The 14,007-nt window shown below is 34.9% G+C and overlaps 1 protein-coding gene across 1 annotated transcript in view; it reads right to left on the reverse strand.

Moving 5' to 3' along the window:
- Positions 1-5,549: 5,549 nt before the first annotated feature.
- The window catches only part of fhdc1 (FH2 domain containing 1), a 30,591-nt gene continuing 22,133 nt past the window's right edge, over positions 5,550-14,007 (reverse strand). The window contains exons 4-12 of the mRNA XM_026203803.1: positions 12,939-13,041; positions 11,433-11,518; positions 11,224-11,324; positions 10,510-10,580; positions 10,191-10,298; positions 9,980-10,050; positions 9,095-9,212; positions 8,745-8,909; positions 5,550-8,158 (exon numbers count right to left, since the gene is read on the reverse strand). Of these exons, the coding sequence (XP_026059588.1) occupies positions 6,059-8,158; positions 8,745-8,909; positions 9,095-9,212; positions 9,980-10,050; positions 10,191-10,298; positions 10,510-10,580; positions 11,224-11,324; positions 11,433-11,518; positions 12,939-13,041 (2,923 nt within the window). The 3' untranslated portion in view covers positions 5,550-6,058. The remainder of the gene's footprint in view (positions 8,159-8,744; positions 8,910-9,094; positions 9,213-9,979; positions 10,051-10,190; positions 10,299-10,509; positions 10,581-11,223; positions 11,325-11,432; positions 11,519-12,938; positions 13,042-14,007) is intronic.

Consider the following 14,007-nt stretch of genomic DNA (forward strand, 5'->3'; position numbering starts at 1 on the left):
TTGGAACATGTCACCATCATTTAAAATTTGTTTTCAAAACCATATTAAACCAAATAAATACAGTAAAACAGTAAATTTGTGTCTAAGAACTTGGCACATTATTTTTTTTTACTTTTAATTTTTAAATATGATTCTCTTATCACAGTCTTATTTGTCATTGATACACACTGTTATAGCTTTACTTTTGGAGGGATCAGCTTTTAGGCCTTCACTTATAAAGATGTGACCTATGGCTAATAACACTGAGCTGAGAACTATTTTTCAAATCATCATGTTCTGAAGCTCCACTGCTTTCAATAATGATGCACTTCATTTTAATTCTGCCTTGACCATAAGCAACAAAGATAATCTTCCTCTCTTGCTTGGTTGTTTGGTATAAGAAACTTGTTTGAACGTCTCATTTTACATTACATTTTGCTCCAGTGTAAACTTTCACCACAGTTGGAGTTTTGTTGTGCAGCATGACACATCCGTCTTTTTTGTTAAGCCAGGATAGGACAGCGTCTACAAACCTTTCCACATTATAAATATAACAGTTCTTGATGCTTCTGGAAGGCTGGCACACTTCAAGTCAATGTTCAAACTCGATTTAGTTGTGTAACTCTTGTATTTAACTCTAATAACAATTTTATGTGCTTTATGCTTTAGGCTGGATACTTCTCTGCCTTTACTCTGAGTGTTTCCAAAATTTCTACTGCTATTTGTGGACTGGAAATCGTTTTTTTTTCCCTTCAGATTTGTGCTTTTATCTTATGCAGTGGCGCCTCCTGCTGGATTGTACTGCATTAGTAGTTGCCTTGAGGTTTATTGTCTTGGTTTTGGCAACAGCAAACTTAATGACTTCTAAATAATACCTAAATAATAATATTAGCATTTCTGTCAACCGACTTTACGCAGTTCTCTTTAGATCACTACTGAAGGACTCTTGAGGACTTTTTCACGATCTTGGCATTGGTAGGAACATGCTCACGGATTCCCTTAAAAAAAAAAACGAATAATTGTGATATCTGAAAACCATTAATCAGGATTGTTAGCTAACTGCACTAACTGTCCAACAAGTTAGTTGCTGTTCTACAAGCACAAGGAATATTGCTGTATTTACACTCAAGTTCAATGTAGAAAGTCTAACATTAACCTTAGTTTGTTCTGGGTCATGCACAAACTGATTACGTTGATAATATAGTGGTGGTTTTGGCATTTTTGCATATTTCTTGATAGGACCCCTGTTGAAAACCACAGCATAAGGTATGTTTCACATTCTGGGACCAGCTTGGGATGCTGGTGTGCTGGTGGACCAGCATTTGTTGTCTTTTGGGTTCTGGTATGATCACAGCAGGACCAAACACAAAACTTGTGTATGTGTTACATATCATTTCTTTTAAAAGAAATGAAAGACCATGACAATTTTCCAAATAATTTTTAATAAAGTATATATAAAAAAAAAAAACATGTTGCTGGTTACTTTTAGAATGTAAAATGGCTTTTGTTAAACAAACACCATTCAGTTTTCATATGATCCTAATTTACAGAGAGTAAAAGTAACAATGAAGCAGTGTTGAAGTGAAATAAAGAAGATTCACTCTACAAGTGATGACAGAGCATTAAGTGACGACATCTGCAGTTAATAAGCAGAATCACTGAGGATAAGAGGAACAGCAGGAACAGAAAAAAGAGAAGAGGTGAGCAGAAACTACAACTTACAGCCACAAAGCCTTAGATAAAATCAATATCTTACCATTGTCTGAAGTTATTAAACAACTTTAAAAACAGACTTACCATATTCACTTATTGCAAATCAGTTTGGCTTTGTTTCTTTCATGGCACATGCACAAAGGCTGCTAAAGCTTGTTACCATTATGGTGATTAGTGTTACCTTTAGTTGGGCACTTAGCCACTGATTTTGTTTGAATTAACAGCAATTTTTCAGCAATTGTTAAAAGTTTATGCTATCATTTTTTTTCAATAATATTATAGTTCTGACTGCACTGACATACCTTTTACTATGTGCACACTTTGAAATCAGTGATGGATTTGGACCTATGTGATTTCCCAGATAAGTATGAAAGTCTTTAAAAAACCAGTTTTGATAATCATAATTTAAGATATTCGATTTTTCAGTTCTACTTTCAGCAGAGGGAGCGCAATAAATAAATAAATAAATAAGTAATTAAAAATTCAATAAATCATATGTTTTACCCTTATGGCACGTCTTTAATGTGTTAAATAGAGAAATATGCAAGCAAAACTATGTTTGTCCCCAGAACACTGCTTGCATACATGCAGCTGGCCTATTGACACTCAACCCTTCAAAGCCCATTCCAGTGAACCAGCATCATCAGCTCCATATTTTATATATATATATATATATATATATATATATATATATATATATATATATATATATATGTATGTATGTATGTATATATATATATATATATATATATATATATATATATATATATATATATATATATATATATATATATATATACCAGCACTATACCAGCATAATCCAGCCTGGACCAGCAATATACCAGCATAGAATCCAGTCTATGCTGTATTTATCAGCAGGGAAAGTGGAGATCTGACAGGAAGCAAGTGGGAGAGAAAGAGGGGGGTGAGTGGGTTGTTTGGATCTGGAAAGGTCCACGAGGTGGGATTCCATCAGTACTGATATATATGGTGTTTTAAACATGGTATTCAACATATGATTATTCACACAGATTAATCTAGATATTATTCCTGTAATGATTTATTTATTTGATAATATCCCCGATGACCTGCAAAAGAAAAGTGTAATTCCACTTTAAAACCCTTCAGTAGGCAACAGGAAAATCTGTATAATGTGTTCAATGCTAAATAGTTTAAACCAATATTACATGTAAATAAAAAACATTAAAGGAATAGTTCACATAAAAAAATATTTCTTCAATGCTTTTTGAACCATTCCTTTAAGTGCAATGGAAAGAGGTGTTTTCGCTTAGTTAAGCTGTACTTTGATATGTAGAGAGATACAAATGAAAGTGCCTTTAAGGGTAAATAGTTCTCTACAGGAACACCTTTACCATGGCAACTTAAGAGCCAAGAGAGACCACCATAAAAGTCAGGCGCTGGGAAAAACCGGCATTAACCAGAACTATTTATGCTTCTTCAAAGAATGACCAGCAGATGTCATTCTAGTAGAGGACAAAAGAGTTTTCCCCTGCCACAGTAAGGTGTTGAGCTTTAGAGCTGGTAAAGTGTGAAGAATAGGGCATATGAAAAAAGTGATATTTGTGTTCTGTTCTCTTGCTGTTATCTGGGCGATAAAAAAAATAAAAAAAATAAAATAAAAAAATTATATATATATATATATATATATATATATATATATATATATATATATATATATATATATATTTGTATAGGCCTAGTATGCTTCATTTGCATCTCTTCCTCTTTCTCACACACCCACACAACTAAACACTGGGTGTGGTTCAACTAAAAAAAAATTATAAACAAAAGAAAAAAGTGACCATTGTTAAAAACAAACCATGGATGACTAAACATCTATGCACTCCATAGCTAAATAATAATCAGTTTTTTCTTTTCACAAAATAAACACATCACTGTAAATTCACTATCAGCGAATTTAAATATTCTTAATATATTTTCACATATATTTTATTGATTAGCTTATATTGATTGTAATTCTACAACCACAGAGAACAGGGCTCAGAAATAACATTCAAAATAGAAAATTCAAGCAATATCAATAAAAGGTACAACACATTGGCATATATGCCCAACTGTCTGACTGGACAAATGCACATAAGGTTTAATTTCAAGCTATAGCTTAAAATGATTTTGCTCCAAATTTTGCTAGCTTTTATTTTTTTATTTTTTTGGTAAACCACTATCTACAGCTGGAACAAGGATTCCATTGTGTCAGACTAGATCATGTTGCCATGGATGCATTCTAAAGCATGTTAACCAATCAGCGCTAAATATACAGATACAGTATGCCAATACATATACCCTTCTAAGAAAAAAAAAAAGCATTGTACATTGTAACTGAGGTACACCTGCAGAACTTTGTGAAAAGCCAATGATTCACTTGACGAGTGAGCCATCAGAATGTAAGAACCAGAGGTGGCAAATATGATTCTAGAGGTAGAAATAAGGATGTTGTCATAGTCTGACATAAGTATTGATTTCATCAGCTGACAAAAGTCTATTATTGTTTACCTATTCACACTTTTTTTTGTATTTATATTTATATTAAATATATTTATTTTTTCAAACTTATCCATTCTATTTTGAGTATATCATTTATACACTTCCTCACCAACATGGTGGGTGCTTGAGAATGAGTAGACACACATATATAAGGGTAAAAGCATGTAAAAAGCCTTCCTGTGCACCAAATACTTCATATTTGCACATCTTTTACCACTGTATTAATCACCACTAAATTATGCTTAACCGGTAACACTTTACAATGTAGTTTGGTTTGTTAATGCATCTAGTTCTCTTCATTCTAATTAATGCATTAGGTATCTAAAACTAACAATGAACAACAATTTTTATAGCTTTGCATTTATTAATCTACAGTAGGTTCATATTAATTGATTAATATTGTTCATCGTTCATTCATGTTTATTTATAATACATTAATGAATGTTAATTAGGTAAAATATTGTTAAAGAACCTTATTGTAAAGTGTTGCCACTTATTCTAACACTGATTTGTTGGTTTTGAGCAATGTCGACTATCTGTCAACTGGTCCCACTTTATATTAGGTGGCCTTAACTACTATGTACTTACATAAAAAATAAGTACAATGTACTTATTGTGTTCATATTGAATTGTAAAACACTTTTGCTGCTATATTGGGGTAAGGTTAGGGAGAGGGTTGGAGGTATGGGTAAGTTTAAGGGTGGGTTAAGGTGTAAAGTATGGGTCAACAGTGTAATTATAAATGTAATTACAGAAATTTAATACATATGAAATTACATGACTGTTTTTTTTAAATATAAGTACAATGTAAAAACATGTATGTACACAATAAGTACATTTTACTAAAATATTAATTAAAATGTAAGTACATAGTAGTTAAGGCCACTTAATATAAAGTGGGTCCTATCAACTTTATTTCAAGCAGATACTGTGAGAATATTGGATGCATACAGTGTATTTGCTTTCCCAAAAGTCTGAGTCTTTCCTCTAGCACCAGGTTTTGCCACTCCTGGTTAACAGTATGGCTTTAAAAAGAAAGAACTAGCAGTTTATTCACAGAAAAGTCACAAATACAGTGTCATCAGCAGCAAGACAGTGTACAGCAGCATGTACCCTGCATAAAAGGCAAATTGAAAACAAGCAACTCGGCAGCAAAGATTTTGAACGTATCCAAAAACATCACTGGAGAGGCATCTTCGAAACTACTAGCTGTAGTACTCATTGCATCAGCTACACTAAGATGTATTTGGATAACATTATTAGACATTCATCAAACAGTCTTCAGCTTGATTTGTCATCATGCACATGGGAAATGTGGATGAATCTTTGAGTGTTCATGAAGCTGTTTTAATGGAAATATTACCCTAGTAAACAGTACTACATTTACATTTAGTACACATATAAAATAACAAAGCAAGCATATGTATATATGACAAATTGTCTTCTATTTTATTTGTTCTCACAATTTGTAAGAACAGCTCACAAGATCTTTGTAGACATAATACATAGATAATAAAATATAGGGTTAATCTAACACTATTACAATTTGTGATTGATGTGTTTTCTGTGACAGTTGATAATGTTTCAGCTATATGGAAAAAGGCCATCAAAACCATCCTTGTGTGGATGTGGAAGTGCTACTAAATGTGCTGTCAAAAGTAGCTCATATTATTCTTGAAGCTGTTACTGAGCATCCAGTGATACAACTTCAGCTACATTTTAAAGGCTGTAGATACATTCAGAACAATTTAAGAGGCTTTTGTGTCTCTAGTAATTCCACTATATGCAAAAAAATGTGACCATCCATGTTTAATGTTGCTTTTAGAGCCACAGTGTAACTCTACTTCCATGTGGGTTTGTTGGTCCTGCTCGAGATGGAGTCTCTAATCTGTGTGGATCTCTCTGAGAAACTGCTACTTTTAAGGGAGTGCTCTCGTCCAGACTGCGGGGGAGGTGTGTCACTGCTTCGACTAGAAGCCCTTACACTCTGAACCCTCCTAATAGACCCCCCTAGTTTATCCTCGCTCCTCGGCAAAGGTCCGCTACTGACAGAGTCCGTTCTACCACCAGGCAATTTCTGAGAGCTAGCTCTGGCTAAGCTCTTTGATGGTGTTCCTGTTACAGCTGGTGAAGGCATGTCTTTTTTAGATCTGGAAGAAGATGCCACAGTGTTGCGAGCAAAGCTAGGCAAAGGCGAAGAACTTTTCATTGTGTTGTTGGGACTGTCAGGTGTTCCAACTTCTGAAGTTCCTTGGGCCTGAGCTTTGGCCAAGGCACGCATTGTAGAACGACACATCTTTTCTTCTGGTGCTGGTTTTGAAATGTTACGAACAGGTTTAGGATTTGTTTTCTTGATGGAGGGTCTGTGTTGAGTCGAATCCCTTGCCCACCGAGAGCTGCTTGGTGTCGCTCCTCGTTGTGCCCTGGGATCCTCTGGAGGGAGGCTTGAATGTCGCGCTGGTCTACCTTGCCTCTCGCCTCTCCTGACTGGCATGCTTTGGTCACGATGTGGACGTCTGGGTTCAATGTTCTCATGTCCAGAAGGTTTTTCGACTTTCTTCATGCTGCTACTAGAGCGATTCTGCCTTGTAATGGGCACCACCTTGCGCATGTTCTGAGTCTCAGTTGCTGTGAGGGTTCTTGTCGGATGACTGGCATGAGCAATTACTTTGGATGTTGTCTTGGTTTTGACAAGTGTTGTTTTGGTGCTACCGGTCTTGACTGCTTTCTTGCCAACTCTTCGCCCTTCAGCTGTGTCACAGCTACCTGTCTCTGCTTCTTCAGTAGTAACAGATGGACTGACTGATTCTGGACTAGCTTGAGTGATCCTTCCGGCAAGTGGTTCATCACTTGACGTGGACACAATGTGACAATCGGTGGACTCAAAATTGGAGGAAAGGGAATTGGTGTCCTGAATAACTCTTGGAAAGTTGGCATCCTGTGACTTTGGGTCAAGTTCAGATCTTTCTTGTATGATAGGAGAACTCTCTATCTCAGAACAGTCCAGCACAATGGAACAATCGGTTTCAGTGCAGTCCATGACATACAACACAGGTTTCTTACTGGACACAGAGGGATCCAGGGGCAACGGGGTGTCACAAGTTGTTGAGGAAAAGGTACTTGTGTCTGCTTCCTCCCTCTGTGATATTTTTTCTGGTTCCTCTGAACTCCTGCTAGATGGGGGTGTATCAAGGACAAATGCTTGAGGAGAGTTTTCTTCCCTTTCCAGATCTGTTACAAACACTTCATGCTGGTTGTGCACAAAAGCATGACTGTTATTTTTGATCTGGCTGGTTATCTCAAAGGGCTGAAGACCAGTAACTAGTTTGTGTTTCTCCACAGAAACACTCATGTGTCCAACACTTTGACCAGATGTGCCCTGAAAGACATGCTTTGCATTACTTAATTGAGGTGTAAATCCACCTTCAGATAGAGAAGTGTAATTATTATTATTGTAGGGATCATTGTTCATGTTGTAGCCAAAACTTGAGTATCTAGCTAAAGGACTGATGGGTTCAGTCTCAGCCCTTGGTGAAGTTGCCAGCTTCTCTTGGTAAACCTGACTCTGTGGACCCAACTCTCTATTATCATCCTGTAAGACAAGCCATGGCAATGTTTTTCGCTGGTGGTTCCTGCTTGGACGTGGCAGGCTGCTGAATTTTGTATAGTCACTTGCTGAAGACCCAGATATCAGCTCTGTGTGATGGTAACGTCGGGCACTAGCTGAGCGCCCCAAAGGACTGTGGGGGCTTTGAGGTCTCGATTGAAGCAGGAAGTCCAGGAGGCCTTCTTTGGTTAGGATGTCAACATCATTTTCGCTGCTGCTGCGACCAAAACCACCTGCCTCATTATTGGCTGCACCCCAGGCACACCGTCTCTCCTCCAGTTCCCGTAAGCGACGCTGTCTAGCTTCCTCCTTCAGTTCCCTGTCCCGGTTGTCCTGCAGAAGAGTGGATAAGAGATTACTATAGGAGTTTGTGTCTACAGATATATGATCTGTAGCATGATTCATAAATGCCTTAGGGCCAGATTTACTAAACAGGGCAAATTATTGTTAGAAAAACGCAGATGGGAGGGGAAAATTCTGCGATTTACTGAGAAGGTGCACATTACACAGACACAACATCTCATTTCCATAATGACAATCTACCAGAAGCAGTGTAAATTACTGCCTGCTTTAAGACATTTTTTTTGGAGTTAAATAATGCTGCAAATACCTGTGAATTGACAAGCACAAATCTTCATAAATTGTGTTGCGTGATTCATTTAAATACTCTCCTCCCATAAATTTACAGATTGAAAGGGAAAGATCTACAAGTGTATATTCACTAAAATCCACACTAAAATCCACACCTTTTCAGTTCTAATTTCACACCGTGTGTCTTTAGTAAATCCGTTTTTAGGGTTTGTACTGGCGCAAGCTGATAGTAAATCTCAATCTTTATGTCGTGACAAATAAGCTATTAATTATTTTATTTTAAATTATGTTAAATGTAATTTTTGCATGTCAGTCATGTGAAATTTACCTTTACAGCTTTTTTGAACTTTAGGCAGAAATCTTGGAAAATTCTAAAGCACTCATCCAGTTTGAAAGTGTCTTTGTCTTCACAGAAGAAGTCAATGAGGGCATTACCCTCTTTGCGCAAGTCCAGCCTGCGATGTTTGAGGTCCTGCAAGGCTTGTGTAGAGCTCTAACAAATAAAAAGAAAGCAGGTTATTCATATTGACATAAAAAGTTAGTTAATCCATTATAGCTAATAAAACGAAAATATAAAGACAGTAGAAATACAAAACCAAAATGTTGTAAATACAAAATTTTGTAAAGACAAAACCAAAATGTACTACATAATTATAATTCTGGGAATGATTCATTTACCTGCAAAAATGGATCTAGCTGCTTTTGCAGCTCAACGTCATCCTGAATTTTTTGTTCCAAGGAACGCGTTTTGACATACAGAGAGGAAAACTCTCCTTCTATATTTTCTACTGAAATTCTTAAACAATAAAAATGTAAGTCAGAGAAAGACAGAGGAAGGAAAAAGTTTAATAGAAAGTTTCAGTGCATAATGAATACATTTTTAAGAAAAAGTCAAAACTTCAATCAAAATAGTTGTTTGGTAGTTTGGTTTGACACTGCTGTAGTCATAATAACAGTTAATGCAATCAGTATTAATAAAACTCCATTAAAAGGGATAGTTCACCCAAAAATTAGAATTTTGTCATTAATCCAAACCTGTAAGACCCTCGTTCATCTTCAGAACACTAATTAAGATATTTTTTATGCACTCTGAGTGCTCTCCGAAACAACGTATCTTCGTACAAATGTTGTTTATGTTTTTTATACTCTATAAAATGGTGCTATAGGGCGACACTGAGGAGACAAATTGTTGAATAAATTCATTATTTTAGTTTTCTTTGCACACAAAAAGTATTCTTATAGCTTTTGTAAAATTACGGTTAATCCACTGATGTCACATGGATTATTTTACTGATCTCCTTGCTATGTTTCTGAGACTTTATCATGTAAGGATCCTTGCTGTCTATGGGAGAGTCTGTTCAGAGAGTTCTGAAGATGAACAAAGGTCTTACAGGTTTGGAACGACATGAGGGTGAGTAATTAATGACAGAGTTTTCATTTTTGGGTGAACTAATCCTTTAAGGTGTTCTAAAGTTGAATAAAAATAATGGAATGATTATTATTGATAGAAGTTAACTTGCACTTATGTTTGCAATATGCATCAGAAACTAATACTGTTGTTACCTGACTGCACTCTGAACATGCGTTAGCTTCTCTGGGAACTTCAAGAGGGCCTCGTCCTTTTTCTGTGCTTCCTTTGTGATAAAAGTTAAAGAAAAATCCAAGTCAAACCAGTTAAAACAAAATGTTGGTGTTATTACAATGGCTTGTTTTCATAATTTTTTTTTTTACAAAACTGTATCATCACATCTGGAAAAAACTACAGTGCACTTACTAGGGCAACAAAATGGAGCAGGTTCATGCCAGGCTTGTTTGCCTTCGTGTCAGCCAGAGAGAGAAGTGAAGACAGTTTGAAGCCCACAGCATTGCCTGCATAGCCACCCTATGAACACACAGAGAACATCAGTCAGTGTCTGGTTAATGCTGTAAAAGCCATCAACCCTTCCTGATTAAAATAAATCAGGGAATGTTTTGGAGGAGGAGTTGAAAGGAAAGAACAAAAGTGAAAAGAGGGAAATGTCCATAAAAAGGGGTAAGATGAGGGGTAAAGGCTAAGGAACACTGGAAAGACAAATAGAAAAAAAAATACTTACTGCATTCATGATATTTCCTGCTTGGAGAACCAAATGTAGAATGGCATGGAGCTCTTCACAAGTCATTAGTTCTGTGGAATAATCAATAGAAACTGAATAACCACAGGCAATTTGTTAAATTACACAACACTCTAAATGCTATTTCTATCCTTCCTACAGTCTACAGACTAAAACATTTAAAAGAAATCTGAACACTTGATACCACATTTAAATTAGGTAAAAAAGTGCTGACAGCATGATCTAACGTGTAGTTCAAAATAGACTGCTAGGATTAGTTGATGCAAGATTAATAAAACTCAATTGGAGTTTTGCTAAAGGCATCAATGTAATGATTAATGGAGTGCCAAATCTTTACGTTTCAGTAGTGTTGAGGCATTAAAAGGTCATGAGCCATTGGTTTCTGAGGCTAATACAGGAACAGCTGAAAATGACTCAGCAAAATGCACTTAACAAGAATTGAATCCGGCTAAAAGTTTACTTTACTGTTTATTGGACCATACTTGACAGGAGATCTTTTAAAAGTAGTGGAATAGAGTATCAAATTAGAGGGGATGATGAGTAGGTGTAGGAGAGAGCAAGAATGAGATTTTCTCCCCCCACGTGAATGACAAAATGTATTGTCTGCTTAACAAAAATACAGTTATTACTCTTAAAGAAAAAAAATCCTCAAAAATATGATATAAATATCAGAACTTTTTATGAGTATGTTCTTACCTTCAGTAGCCTGGCGCACAATGTTAATCTCACGACTCATGACTGTACAGGATGGAAGGAACTCTTCCTGAAGTACCATGGCCTCAATACGCACATCAAAGCTTTAAAATTGAACAAACAATAATTGACCTGCCTTTTTCTATATGATGTTAGGTATTGTATCTTAGATTTGTATTTCACTGGTAAGAGAGATCTGGTGTGCCTCTTACCGTGGCACTTGAATCAGCAGGAACATGAAGGAATCAACCAGCGTCAGCTTATTTGGGTCTCCTTTGAATTCCTTCAGTCTCTTCACCTAGTGAATATATGTGATTTAAATCCAGAGAGTAAACAATGTACTAAGGATGCCCAATTGATTTGTACCATTTTTAATTTATCAATTGAATGCATTATATATATATATATATATATATATATATATATATATATATATATATATATATATATATATATATATATATATACTGTCATCTAACACGTAATGTTAAATATTAAAGCACTAATAATGTAAAAGCATTGGTAAAATTATTCTCAGCAAGCATCAAACTTAATGTCCATTATTCATACTACAAATTATGTTATGATGAAACTAGTATACATGGTACACATTTTAATTTCTGAAATTTATCAATTACTGCATATAACACACATAATTATTAGCATTGGTATTGGCCATATTGGTAACATTTTATTTTACAGTGTCCTTGTTACACAATATTTGTACTTACTACTATAATAACAATAAATTATGCATAATTACATGCAACTAACCCTAAACCAAAACACTTTTCATAACCCTAACCCTAACCCTATAGTAAGCACATGTAGTTAATTAATATTATTAATTACTTGTATGTATAGTTACACTGTAACAAGGACACCTTAAAATAAAGTGTAACAACCAGATTTTTAAAGTTGGTGCCTCCCTAATTCCCTAAATAAAAAGTATTAATAAAATGTTCAACATTCCTTATAAATTATGTCTAGGCAGTGTTGTTAATGTTAACTAAAAGTAAAAATAAATAAATAAATAAATAAATAAGTTAATTGAAAATGCTGAAATATATTTTAAATATAACATTACAAACTTATACTTCAGTAAAAAAAAATTTGAAATAGAATGAGTTACTAATAAAATAAATATTAAAACTACAACAATACAACAATAATAATTTAAGCTAAAAAGTTATATTAGCAACAACAACAACAACAACAAAAAAAACTCATAAAAGTGACTTAACAAAATTCCTTAAAATACATTTAAAATGAAAACGGAAAGCTAATTCAAAATGTTAATAAATATTAAAATATTATATAAATAATACTAAAATAACACTGATAAGTAAAGCCGATTGCATTTCATTGAGGATAGGGTCTGGTTTTATCTCCACATACATCACTTAGCTCATCAGTATGCCACTGCATATCGAAACATTATTTTAATGTAGTGATCATTTGTAACATGAGTCTCTTTTGATGTTTTCTGAGACACAAATACACAACAAATGCAATGTGGTTATATGCATCTCTGACTGCCAGCTAATGTGGTTTGAGGGATTTAATTGTTTTGTTCATAATACACAACACTGTATTTTATTTACAGTACTCCCGTATATACTGATGTCCATTTGTGATGAGGCAGATGTTAATAGCAGGTGCCATACACAATAAAAATAGGACTATACACAAATATGAAGTAGGTTCAGAATTTTCACCTCCTCTGCTTCAGGCAGAAGTTTGAGAAGTTCTTTCAGCGTTTCAGCTCCATATTGCTTACTGTTGCCCAGACGAATGTCTTCTACTATTGCATGATTGGACCTGAGAGAGAAAAACAGAAGTATAAAGAAGTATCATTTATACCCATGCTGCCTTGGTGGATGTTGAAATCAACAAACAAAAATCCTGTTTACACCGGTCACATCCATCTTCACTTGCCCATTTTACATTGCAACAGGTCTGACATAAACTAAACTTTTATTGTTTTCTGCTTTTTTTCTGCTCAAATTGTCTACTGAGCACCGACAAAATACCTTGTGTCTTTATTTATCTGTACCTAGTACTTGTCACAGTGAATGTCTACGCCATCCTCATGTGAACTTCCAAGTATCAATCAGAACCTGAAAGCTATTGATCTTTACACAAGAGCATCAGATTTCCCTTGACCACCAGATCCTATTTCTGTCATGGAGCACACGCACACATGGGTTTTTTAAGGGTGGAACAGTTCAACTTATGGTTTTAGAGTCACGGTTTCATGATGTTTAGGCTAAAACTATACTGTCAAATAAAAATAAAGAAAATAAGAATAATCTATCTAACTACGAGCGACAGCACAAATAAACAATACAATAGAGTAAAGATATATAAAATAAACAGTGATTTTCAGTTTTTTTAACATTAGACTTTAGGTACAGACATTTAATAAAGTTATGATGAAATTTAAAACAGCATTGCATATTGACTGTATAAAGATCTTTATTAAAGTTACAAAAGCTATTCATTTAAGAGCAGTGAGTGATTTCTTTGTTGTTGCTGTTCGATTAATATTAAGAAAGTGTTGTCACTGAAACAGTACCTTCAGTTAGCTATGTCTGCTATAGCAGTGGTTCTCAAAGTTTTTATAGCCCCTTGGGCGTTTAACATTAACTTTTCTATTAAAGGACGATATTTGCTTCCTTAAAGGGATAGTTCACCCAAAAATTTAAATTCTGTCATCATTTATTCACCCTCATGTCGTTTCAAACCTGTATGAGTTGCTTTCTTATATTCTTAGGAAGATATTTT

This window comes from Carassius auratus, chromosome 26 (genome assembly GCF_003368295.1).
Source record: "Carassius auratus strain Wakin chromosome 26, ASM336829v1, whole genome shotgun sequence".
Classification (NCBI taxonomy): domain Eukaryota; kingdom Metazoa; phylum Chordata; class Actinopteri; order Cypriniformes; family Cyprinidae; genus Carassius; species Carassius auratus.